At 42.9% G+C, this 13,067-nt stretch overlaps 1 protein-coding gene across 4 annotated transcripts in view; it reads right to left on the bottom strand.

Annotated features, from left to right (window-relative positions):
• The window catches only part of MICAL2 (microtubule associated monooxygenase, calponin and LIM domain containing 2), a 226,124-nt gene that overhangs the window by 32,711 nt on the left and 180,346 nt on the right, over positions 1-13,067 (bottom strand). For all 4 annotated transcript variants that reach the window (XM_082629277.1, XM_082629275.1, XM_082629274.1 and 1 more), the window contains 3 exons: positions 7,174-7,289; positions 3,332-3,424; positions 187-280 (listed from right to left, as the gene is read on the bottom strand). In XM_082629277.1, coding sequence (XP_082485403.1) covers positions 187-280; positions 3,332-3,424; positions 7,174-7,289 — 303 coding nt within the window. The remainder of the gene's footprint in view (positions 1-186; positions 281-3,331; positions 3,425-7,173; positions 7,290-13,067) is intronic.

The raw sequence follows: 13,067 nt of genomic DNA, 5'->3' as shown, positions 1-13,067 counted from the left end.
GGACAACCAGTTTGATTTTGAAAGTGGGAAGCAGTTGTGAATTGAGCACCGCAGGTCCGTGTTGACAGTTCCACAGCGGGTGACAAGGTCTCACCGTTTTGCCCAGATGGTTAGACCGGCACTGTTTTCAGACCACAGACACGGGCCCGAGCCCGCTGCCCCAGATCCGCCCGCAGGGATGCCTACCTGCTTCTCCTCTCAGCGCCTTCTCCAGCCTCACGCCCTGGATCTCGGAAGCCCTCTGCCACTCCTCCACCTCTTCCAGCTGCCTCTGGATGGCCTGCAATGCCAGGATCATACGTCACGCAGGTACTTTCAACGTGCAGAGTCATGCAAGGGCGCCAATTCTGCCACCTACTTTCCAAGAGGAAGAAGCCCTCTCCCTCGTGATGCCACCTCCTCGATTAACTGGGTAAGAACCCGTGAATTCCCAAAACAACTAGAACTTGACATTTCCTTTCTTTAAGTATGAAAACATAAAGCAAGGAGCCTGTGTGTAAGCTCAGTTTGCCCCCAAGGAGACATTAAAACACTCCCCTTTGACCAGGCCAGTCACACAGACATGCTCTCAGGCAGAGGCTGCTGCGCTGGGTGGGTGGTCCTTGTAGTTCCTGGACTCCTCGGAGCCTCGGCCTCTGACCATGGTGATGGCACAGCCATCAGAGCTACAGCCCCTACCCAGAGTAGGACAGGATCTCCGGGGGCAAACACAGGGCACGTTTCTTCTCCCAAGAAGAACCAGCAGACACCTCCCAAGAAGCTGTTCTGGGGCTTCCCTGGTGGCACAGTGGTTGAGAGTCCGCCTGCCGATGCAGGGAACACGGGTTCGTGCCCTGGTCCGGGAAGATCCCACATGCCACGGAGCGGCTGGGCCCGTGAGCCATGGCCGCTGAGCCTGCGCGTCCGGAGCCTGTGCTCCGCAATGGGAGAGGCCACAACAGTGAGAAGCCCGCGTAACACACACACACAAAAAAGAAGATGTTCTGGAGCAGCAGACGCGGGCCAGCTCCTGGGGTTCTGGGTGTTCCTTTCCTGGTTTGTCCTGCTCCTGTCCTCAGCTACAAATTGGCAACCTATTCTTTCACTGCACCACGGGGGCTCTTTATTGTCTGTGGAAGTGCACTGTGGCTTATTACTAGCAGTTTATTAAGACGAGACAGAAATGTTTATCCCATTAAGGCACCCCCTCCATAACCTTAACCTAACCATCAAGGCACCTAGCAAGGCTTGGGATCATGACTGCGTTTGCCTTTACATGTTTATTTTCCCTACCAGCTATTTCTCGCTTGTATATTAGGAAGGAAAATGAAGGGAAAACCTGTCCTCTGTACATTCTGTTCATCCCCGTCCATTTTCTCTGCTTTCAAACACATGCTGCCAAAAGGCACATCTCTTGGCAGAACAGATTTTGCACCTGGCAGACCAGGTGTGTTCAAGGAAGTGGCAGCTGTCTGGGCAGGTAGAATGTGTGTGTTCTGCCTTTCCTACCTTCCTCTAGCTCTGTCTCACTCCTCTTCCTCCTTAACTCCACATCCTTCTAAGTCTCCCCTGGATTCAAAGTACAATCGCTGAGGCATCTGCAACCCGTGAAGAGGCCCAAGCAAGGGTAGCAGTGGGGAGGGGTGGGGACGGAGCAGCCACCTGGCTTCTTGTCTCAGCTGAGAGTGTTTAAGCCCCGAACATAAAATCTGAAATAGATGGGAATTCTATCTAAAACTACTTGTAATTTTATGCCCTCTTCCTCTCTGTCTCTCTTTTAAAGACAATTGTATCTTCATAGATCTGCCTCTTGCTGGCACGGCTAGAATTGCTAAAGGAAGGGAAACATTTAAATGACTTTATTACTGATTACTTTGCAATTATGGCTCTATAATTGTTATGGACTGAGTAGTGTCCCCCCCCACCAAATTCATATGTTGATGTCCTAATCCCTAAAGAGACTGTGTTTGGAGACAGGGTCCTTAAGGAGGTAAATAAGGTTAAGTGAGGTCATACCAGTGGGCCCTAATCCAACAGGACTAGTGTCCTTATAAGAAAAGGAAAAGATACCAAAATTCTCTCTTTCTCTCTCTTTCTCTGAATGCACACAGAAAAAAAGGTCATGTGAAGACACAGCAAGAAGGCAGCTGTCTACAAGCCAGGAAGAGAGTCCTCACCAGAAACCAATCCTGCAGGCACCTTGATCTTGGGCTTCCAGCCTCCAGGACTGTGAAAGAATAAAGTTCTGTGGTTTAAGCCACCCAGTCTGTGGTATGTCATTACGGCAGCTCAAGCTGATTGATCTGGTGGTCATTCTTTAGAAACTAAGGATGAAAATCTCAAAGGTTATTATACAGGACTGGTACGGGTGCTAGTAGATTAGGCCTCAAAAGGCCATCGTAATTCTTCTGTTATCACTGCCTACTGTCTGGAGTAAAAACAGAAGGAGGGGAAATTGCTGAGTTTGCCAATCCATTTCATAAAGACTTCTCATGTTCTCAGAAGGAAAAGTTGACATGTTTCAAGAAAGCCTGTTTCAGAAGTTGAGAATGGACAGAGGGAATTTATGGGAATTTTTCCCACCCACGAGGGGAAGGGGGTGGCTCCCAAGTCAGTCACTAAGGAGAGTAAAGGAGGCTGGAGTCAGTGACTTCCTGCTTTTGTCAGAAACAAATTACAGGACTACCTGGTCTGATAAAGCAAACAACTGGAAGAAGGGATGTAGGGTATGCTGCATTAACATGAGTGGTCATTTTAAGTCCTTCTATCCTAAAACCCAGTTGTCCCTCAAGGCTAGGTTTGGGGTCCTCAGGGAGAGGGGGTGTGCCTTGACTTTCTGCTTCATTTTGCAGGTGGGCAGATCAACTTGGGCAGAAATGTTTGGAGTAAACAATCAGGCCAGGAAATCTGTAGCAGAATGCTAGATGCTTGTGTGTTCAACTAACCTTGGAATAGAGACAGCCCCAGTAGTTGTCAGCTCAGCAAAGACACTGTCAGAAAGTCAGGGGAAGGTTGTGTCCTCACAGAGGACAAAACTAAGGCCACTCGTGTGTGGCACTAAGGGCCTGGGATTGTTCCCAAGGCCGTGTGTTGGCTGCTGTTCCAGCTCACTTTGCAGGACACGCATCTGCAGATGGAAAGGCAGCTGGGAGTGGGCCAACTCAACACCTGGGCCCTCCAGGCCCCAGAGTCCCACCAGGGATTGAGTCGAACCTTTAGAATAGCCACAAGCCCGGTTGCTCAGAGAAGAGAGACCTATCTTTCCCCAGTGCAATACAGATTTCCAAAGGCTTCCACATCCAGATCCCCAGGATCCCAGACCCACTCACTCAGCTCAAGTTTGTTTTCTGACCTGAGCTTTATGAAGTCTTTTTAATTCTTCTTGCTTAACCAATTGTTTTGTTGCTTTTTCTAGCTTCCTTCTTCTTCTTAGTGTCTTCCTCTCCTACAAAAACCAAGAAGAAAAAAACATCTTGAAGAATGAAATTGAAATTTACAAAATACTATCACAGACTCTACCCTCTCCAACCAAACCACTGCTTAGCTTCTAGAACAACAATGTCAACAGAACCTTCTGCAGTGATGGAAATGTTCTGTATCTAGGCATAAGATTGCCTTTCCTACTTCACTTTGCTTGTACAAATACGTCATTAATACCACTGGGTTCTCTGTGTGCCTGGGCTAGTAGAATACAGAACATTCAAAATTGAGGCATTTAAAATAGCTGTCCAGATCTTGACGGTGTCTCTTCCAGGTTTTAGACAGCAGAGAAAGGAGAAGTAGTGGTGTGGCCAGCTCCACATATTGGAAGTTTCAGGAGACTCTTCTGATTGGAGAAGCAGCAGAGAATAACGTTTGAGCACTGGGCCCAGGAGCCACGCAAAGCTGGCATTCAAACCCCAGCTGAGCTGTGTGAGCTTCGGTACGTCATACAACTTTCTGAACTTCAGCGTCCTCTTCAGAGTGATGAGAATGATTTAATGCCTACCTTGTAGGGATGTGATAAGGATTAAATGGGATAAGGTGGGTCAAGTCCTTTGCAGAATACTTGAAAAAGATATGGGATAGATATTCAGTAAATACTATGATTTTTACTGTTACCAGTATGATTATTATATTATTATTATACAAATTAGCATGATTATAATTTCTGACTAAAATCTACTATTTTTCATATATGTGTGTGTATGTATGTAGTATGTATAATGTATGTATGCATACATCTTACATATACAAAATAAATGTCCAACTTGGGCCAGTTTTATTATGTTTGCCTTCTCAGAGCATACACATCAATTTTCTATATTAGGATGAGAATGAGAACATGCGAGAGACTTCTTTCTAATGCTGGCAGAAATAAATATGGAATTAAAAACTTGTTACATCTAGCCTGGTGCCTGGGCATTCAGTAGCTCTGGTTGAGCTGAATGTTTGCCCATTAAAAGGACTATAAATACACAAGTGGGGAATAGACCTAACAGGCCTGACCCCAGGTCCATAATAGAGGTCAGAGATTTTACCTTAAAAGCAAGTGCCTTTCCAGGGCTTTATGGATCCTTGGCATTCTGCCACCCATTCCATCACTCTCCTTAGGAAAGCATCCAGCTTTCAGGGTTCAGAATGTTTACAGATCATTGGTGAAAACATTTAGCTCAATGACGAAACTTGGTTTTTCTAAAATTCTCTGTAGGATGTAGAATCCTAAAGATCTTCATCCTTTCTTTCATCCTTGGAAGGAAATTTTGGCTCTCAGAACTCAAACTTATTCTATATCACATCTCTATTGCTAGAGGACAACTTCCAGATTGACTGTCAACAACTGCAGAGGTTCCAGGCCATTTGGGTGAGGGAACCCCTCCTTTAAGCAGCCAGGACCTTTCTGGGAAGGCTGGGTGGGGAGGGGTGTGGTGGTATTTAACAAATATCTCTTGAGCTTCCACTATATACTAATCTACATAATAATTGCCAGCATTTTTTGAGTGCTATGTGCCAGACACTGTACTGATTACTTAACATGCATCATTTTATTTATTCCACAAATTACACTTATTTCACAGATAAGGAAATCAAAGCTCAGAGAAGTTAAATAACTTGCCCAAGATGACACAATCAGGAATTGGTAGAGCCAGGAGCTAAGCCCAGGTAACGTGAATCCAGTGTCCACATTTCTATCTAGTTTATTCTGCCTCTCCTGTGCCAAATTCAGTGCAGATGCATCAAGGACCTCTGCTTTATAGAAATATCAAACTTTCCCCCTAAATTAAGACCATTCAAACAATTTCAGCGAGGGATGCCTTGACAGCATTGCGCTGTCTTAGCACTTCCCAGCAGCAAAGCTGCCAAACCCCAACTTCTTTATCAAGAGTCAGCAAAGCAGAACCTAGACAGGGAAAGAAAGTCCTTTACTGCCTTTTATTAAAAGATGTGGACATAGAAAAAAAGAAGGATGATTTATTAACAAACGCTCATATAGCCTTACATTCCACCAGGCACGGTTCTCACATCCTCAGTAATGGTGATGGCGATGCAGAGAAGAAAGGAAAACGTCTAAGGGCTAAGGAAGAAAAAGATGAAGGACAGTGAAAGGGAGAAATCTGGCAGGGCTGAAGACAAGCTGCCTGTCCCCCTCTCTCAGATCCAGGCATTAACTTGAGGGGAGGGGGCAAAGTAAAGAGGCGAGGCTGCATATCCTGTCTCCAGTTTCCTTTGCAAAGGTTCACTTGAGCTGACGTGGGCTCTGTGCCATGTGGCTGGGGACACACCTGTATGGGGCAGAAGAGATAAAGAAACTAGAAGGGAAAACACTTCCCTTGTTCCTTCAGTGTGAGCCCTTGGGAAGTCATAAAGAAGGAACCTTTTTGCCAGCTTCCCTGCCTGAAGAGTGGGCCGTGTTGGAAGCCAGGTGAAGTGGGCAAGGTTTACCACACTGCAGGCTTATGTGATGACTGACTCTGTTCTGGTCCAGCAGGAGACAAGGAGCTATTCGCGAGGCTTGCCCTAGGTATCATGGTCTTGCCATTTTGATGGCTTTCAGCCACTCCATTCTTTTGGTCCCCCATGAGTGGCAGAATGGCTGATGCTGGGGCTTCTGCCTCATTTGAATACAGAATTAACTCAGAGTCACTCAAGGGGGTGAGAGGGTCTGTAAGGAAATCCCAGAAATCAACTCGACACATAGAATTCATTGGTACTGAGTGTCTAACTAATCATGGACACCCACGGTTAGAAATCAGAAATCTCTACGTATTCTCTTGTTCTCATTCTCTCTCTCCCCACGATGTCCCAGCTCCCTCCTGACTTGCTCCAAGGTGGGCCGTGGGGAGCTGGAACCCCTGAATGACTTGAGATGATGCCAAAGCTCCTAGCGCTAGATATGGAAAAGTTGAGTTTAAGTAAATAAATTTGGTTCTCTCTCTTTCTCCACAGATCCTTACTGCTCCAAAAAATAAACACTGCCAGAGCAGTGAACTGCTTCTGTCCGCCCAGGAAGCATATGATGTCCAGCCATTCAGCTCTTCCAGCCCCAGAGGATAAAGAAAACAATGGTGGGATTTGGTCATGGGATGCGTGTCTCCGTGTATGCAACATACAGACGCATTTAAAGACATACAATGACGTTTGTGTTTTTTAATCCATGGGTATGGGAGTTATTTAAAGGGTTCTCCAGAAATTAATGTTCATTAAGCAGAGAGAAGAGCTGCCATTCCCCCGCCGGCACACGGCTAGTCAGTGGGGATCCTCAGAGCCTAGATGCAACTGCATGGTTCATTTCATATTTCTGATTAGAATAAACATAACGTTTTCCATGCAATCTGCCTCTAGTGCTTCTTAAATGAAGCTGTGCTACCCCTAGGGAAATACACATCTGCTTGTTTTAATTTTTTCGATGGTTTGCTTGTTGGATCACCACTTTAAGAGCTGCAGTCACCAAATGGTTTCAAGTACATATGTCTGTTTTTTCCCCCTTCCCACTCTGACATCTCTGAGAAAGGCAAGTTCCTAAAAGTTAAAAAATATATATAAAAAGGTAATTCTTAGGGTGTTCCAGGTAAAAAGAGTGGTTGTTGTCAGATGCAATGAAACGTGATCCTCCTAATGAAACTGCTGCAGCTGGAGCCCACATTGGGTCTGAAATCTGGATGGTAAACAGCCTCCGCAAGCCAAGGCCCCCTTTGGTTTGCCAACTGTTGTTACCTTTGACCGCAAGGAAGGCTGAGGATCGAATTCTTCATCTGCAGAGGAGGTGGTGGTAGAAGAGGTGGAAGAGGCAGTCCCTGTCACCTGCACTCTGATGGGGACGTGCTTGGGACCTGAAATGGGAACAGAAGAACTCACTGAACTCCTAGCTTCTTCTTCTGCGTCATGACCCAAAGCCACCTCTCCTTCCTCCCTGCTACCCCCATTCTCTTCCTCCCTGCCCTCCCCTCACTGCACCTGCCACGAGCGGGAGGCGGCAGCACCTAAGGGCAACTGAAAATTTGGCCCTCTATGTTAATTACATTTCTGGGTCCCTGCCAAGAGCTTTGCAGCTCTCTTTTCATGTGAAAAAAAAAAAAAAGGTATTATGCAGAAATCAATTAATTCCTTAAACACCATTTATATGGTGTGTTGCTAGGAATGCATTCAGAGATGAAATCTATTAGTAAAATTCATGTCTGAAGTTAGCTGAGTTACCTAAATGCTTGTGTAAGGTTCGTTCTGCAGAGTAATTGAATGCAAAAAAGTCGGAGCCAGCTCTTAAACAAATCGCCCTTCTGCGGCTCACAGCATCTGGCACCCATTTTTACTACATGACATCTGCTCAGTGTAAAAGGGCTGGCGTCAGAATGTCTGGTCATAGAAAAAAAAAAATCCCAAATGTAATCAGAAGCAAAAGGACTCTAAGCCTAAGGTTTTATCACATAGTCTCATGCAACATAAATATTTCATTAATTATGGCTAAACAAATGCCAATTTTATTTTCCCAACTTGCAGATATTATCACATCATCGAAGTGATGATTCAAATGCCAGGAAAGGCGGTTTAAGATAGGGAGGGCTCAACAATTCAGGGCCCATGGGAGAGCTGAAGTCCAGGGGAGATGCCAACCCCTGAACAAGAGGTAGATGGTCAGAGGCAGCAAAGTGCCTGTGTTCGCTCAGATCTCTTTGTGATCTGACTGGGGACCACGTGTGATAAAGTGTTCCAGGTGCCCCAGGAGACTTTTATTCTTCTAGCAAGAACATCTGCCCCTACACATCAACCTGATGCAGAGTTAATGATTAATATCTGGATTAACGCACCCTGAACACTGGATATCAGAACCAGCTAGGACTCCATGATAGGAGATTTACTCATCTTTACTCTGCCGCGTCAGCTTCTATCTAAAGAGAAATATGTGTTGGGTGGGGAGGGAGGAGGAGAGGCAATTCCAAGCTGACTAGCATTCTCTCCAGCCTGCCTTTTCTTCCCCGTAATTTTCAACTATTCACCCCCAGTGGGAGAGGCCAAGTTTTAAAAATTAAGGGTAATTTTAACCTCCAGGAACACATTTGCATATGCTGTTATTCAAAGCAAAATAATGCAAAACATCTATATAATAACACAGCCTCTCTGGGGAGAGAGTTAACTGTTTTCCACTTTAATTTGCCAGATGGGAACGCTCAGGTGAAGAGAAAATCAGGAGCTGCATAATAACGGTGGAGGCATTGTTAGTGTGGAGCTGAGACTTTCCCAGCCCCAGCCACTAAGTCACCACTGAGTACTTTAGTCACTGAGTACTCCCTTCTTAGTGTGTGAGCTTGAGGAACTAACTTCACCTCCTCAGTTTCTGGGGATCATGACGTCTAACTTGCAGAACTGCTGTAGAAGAGTAAACACAATCAATATAAAGAGCCTAACACAGTGCCTGGTTCATTGCAGGTGCTTAAATAAATGTCATCATCATCATCAGCTGCCTCTCCCAGACGATGAAGCAGCAGCCATTGCTTCATCATCATCATTGATCCCAAGGAACAATACTGCAATATTAGTTAAAACTGCCTAATCAACCGTCATTTTATGGAGGAAGTATAATAACCTAAATTTGAAACTTTTTCTAACTGTTAAAAATAAATTTAATATTTCCACCGAATTTTATTTTGAAATTAGGGAGAAAATGTTCCCAGATATAATGCATTTCTTAAACTTCTGGCAAAGTTATATAAAGTTAAATAGTTACCCCTGAATCTCTTCCCCTTTACTCTCTTCCATCATAGAACCATTCATTCTAGTTTACTTTTCATTTGCAAGCTTAAAAAATTTGCAGTATTGTTCTACTCTGGCTATAATGGAGTGACTGATTCTGGGATTGGTCTCCCACCACAAAGCACTAGAAGTCAGGATGAAATATATGAAGCAGCTGTTTCCAGACACTGGACAAGAGGCAGTACAGAACTGTGATAAAGGCGGGAACAGAGCTTACATGAGGTATGCCTTACAATCACAGTAGCTTTCTGCCTACAGGCACTTTCCAGAACACAGTGCAGGTAGGAGGAACCTAAACAGAGCATAGCAGATTCATTGAGTTGAGAAGACAAAGGTCACCGTTTGAGTGGGCTAAGGCAGTTGGAATATGTGGGGAAGAGTACTTGAGAGGAAGGAGCTATGCAGAAAACAGACTTCAGAAATAAGCATAAAAGTCAACTTGAGTCTATTGCTTAATGATAAACTATAGATGCATAGAGAGAAATTGCATGAGGTTGGGCTGACAACTGCTGGAAAGTTATAGGGTAAATAATCTCTAAAGCTTTCACAAGATTGGAAAATGTTCAAGTTTTACCCAAATAGGGTAGAGCAAATGTTGGGGGCATTAGAGTGAAGATGACAGAAGAGTTGCACTTGAGTAACAGGGATAAATTAGCTCTAGAGTAAAGGTCATTATAGACATAACTGAATAAGCTTAAAAACCAGCCTTGTAAGAAACAAATTGATCTGTGAGTTACTCTACTGCCTGCCAAACATCCTTTAATGCCTATATAACATTCTTGAAATGGGGAAACAAAATCTAGACACTCTAAAATGTAATATTTACAAAATCTAGCAGCCAGTAAACAGTTACTAGATACACAAAAAAGCAGGACAATGAGTCTTATAATCAAGAGAAAAATCAATCAACAAAAGCAGACTCAGAAATGATGAAATTAGCAGACAAAGATTTAAAAAGAGTTATTCTAAATGTGCTCAAGAATTTAAAAAGAAAACATGAACAGAAAGGACAGAAACAAAAAATATTTTTAAAAGAACCAAATGGAACCTATGAAGATGAAAACTTCAAAATCTGAAATGAAAATTTCACTGGATCAGTTTAACAAAAGACTAAATACTGCAGAGGAAAATATTCAGTGAAATTAAATAATAGCAATAAAATAAAAACTATCTAAAATGAAGCACAGAGAAAAAGAGACTGAAAAAATGAATAGAACCTCAGTGACTCATGGGACAATATCAAGTGGTCTAAAATACATGTGATGGGAGTGCCAGGAGACAGAGGGAAAATGACAAGAACAGAAAATGTAGTTGACATAATATTGCTGAAAATCATGCAAATTTAATGAAAATTGTAAATCCACAGCTTCAAGAAGCTCAAAAACCCACAAGCAGGGTAAACACAAAGAAAATCATAGCAAGCCTCATGATAATGAAATTGCCAAAAACCAGAGATACAGATAAAATCTTAAAAGCAGACAGAGAAAAATGATACATTTCATACAGAGAAACAAAGATAAGAATTTCCATGGACATCTTGTCAGAACCTAAATATGCCAAGAGACAATAGAACATCATTAAAATGCTGAAAGAACAAAAAAATTTGTCAACTTATGATTCTATGTCCAGTGAAATGACCCATTCAAAATGAAGCAAAAGGGGCTTCCCTGGTGGTCCAGTGGGTAAGACTCCACACTCCCAATGCAGGGGACCCAGGTTTGATCCCTGGTTGGGGAACTAGATCCCTCATGCACACCGCAGCTAAGAGTTTGAAGGCCACAACTAAGAAATCTGCATGCCTCAATGAAGATCCCATGTGCAGCAACTAAGACCCGGCACAGACAAAATAAATAAATAAAATAATAAATAAATAAATATTTTAAAAAATTCTCCTTACCTGCCTTGTTTTTTTTTTTTAAAATGAAGCAAAAATAAAGGTTTTTGGTTTTTTTGTTTTATTGGTTTTTTTTAGGAGAAAGAAGTTAGGATAATTTGTTGTTAGCTGACATGGATATAAAAAAGTTTTAAAAAGTTCTGTAGCAGAAGGAATATACAAGACGGAATGAAGAGGTTCAGAAATGGTAAATATAAAATAATTTTTCTTTGTGGTTCTTAATTTCTTTAAAAGACAATTGACTGTTTAATGTAAGATAGTGTGAAATAATAAGAAATATACCTACAGACCTTCCTCAGCTTACAATGGGGTTACATCCCGATAAACCCATCCTAAGTTGAAAATATTGTAAGTTGAAAACTAATTTAATACACCTAACTTACTAAATGTTGTAACTTAGCCTAGCATGCCTAAATGTGCTCAGAACACTTACATTGCCTACAGTTGGAAAAAATCATCTAAAACAAAGCCTAATTTATAACAAAGGGTAGACTAGCTCATGTATTGATAGATTATTGAACACTACACTGAAAGTGAAAAACAGAATTGTTGTTTGAGTACAGAGTACAGGCTGTAAGTGTATCGGTTATTTACCAGCCAGGTCTCCTGGCTCACTGTGAGCTGTGGCTCTCTGGAGAGTATGGTACCACATATTGCTTGCCTGGGAAAAGATCAAAATTCAAAATGTGAAGTATGGTTTCTAATGAATGCATATTGCTTTTGCATTACCATAAAGTCAAAAAATTGCAAATTGAACCAGTGTAAATCAGGGACTTTCTGTATTGGTCTCTGCCCCTGGCTCCTGCTAATATTTGATCTTTGACCCCAATTCCTGACAAAAGGTCCTAAAACCCTTGGAATTTCCTAGGTGATAGGAGTATCTTTTGTTCTAATGAGGTGGCTCTTGGTGGGTTTGTGGATGGGGACTGGTCACTAGAAAGACCAAGCCATGATTAGAAGCTTGGAACTATCATCCCTACCCCTCCATCCTCTGAAGAGGGGAGAGGGGCTGGAAAATGAGTTAATAATCGATCATACCTATGTGATGAAGCCTCCATAAAAATCCCTGAAGTACAGGGTTTAGAGAGCTCCCAGATTGGTGAACACATCCATGTGCTGGGAGGGTGTTGCACCCCAGCTCCATGGGGACAGAAGCTCCTGTGCTTGGGACCCTTCCAGACTTCACCCTATGTATTTCTTCATCAGGCTATTCATCTGTATCCTTTATCATATCCATTATAATAAACTAATAAGTGTAAGTAAGTGTTTCCCTGAGTTCTACACCAGACTAGCAAATTATTGAACCCAAGGAAGGAACTGGGGGAACCTCTACTTATAACCAGTTGGTCAGAAGTACAGGTGACAACCTGTAAGGATATAGAAGATTTGAGCAAACACTACTAATACATTTGACCTAATTGACTGATATGAAACAACATCCCCAATAACTAGAGAATATAAATTTTTTTCAGAGCACATGGAACATTCACTAAATTGATAATATGCCAAGCTATAAAGCAAGTATCAACAAATTTCAAAGGACTGAAGTCATACATAGTATGTCTTCTGACAACAGTGAGGTTAAGCTAGAAATCAATTAATAAAAAATATAAGTAGGGGCTTCCCTGGTGGTGCAGTGGTTGAGAGTCCGCCTGCCGATGCAGGGGACATGGGTTCGTGCCCCGGTCCGGGAAGATCCCACATGCCGCGGAGCGGCTGGGCCCGTGAGCCATGGCCACTGAGCCTGCGCGTCCGGAGCCTGTGCTCCGCAACGGGAGAGGCCGCAGCAGTGAGAGGCCCACGTACCGCAAAAAAAAAAAAAAATATATATATATATATATAAGTAGAACACTTCAAAATGATTAGAACTTAAGCAATACTTTCTAACAACCTACAGATCAAAGAAGAAATAAAAATAAATTTAAATTAACTTATGATAAAAAATATGGTATAACAAAATGACTAGAAT

Source organism: Mesoplodon mirus (genome assembly GCF_964341445.2).
Source record: "Mesoplodon mirus genome assembly, chromosome: 7".
NCBI lineage: Eukaryota > Metazoa > Chordata > Mammalia > Artiodactyla > Ziphiidae > Mesoplodon > Mesoplodon mirus.
This window is presented reverse-complemented; position numbering and strand designations above follow the sequence as displayed.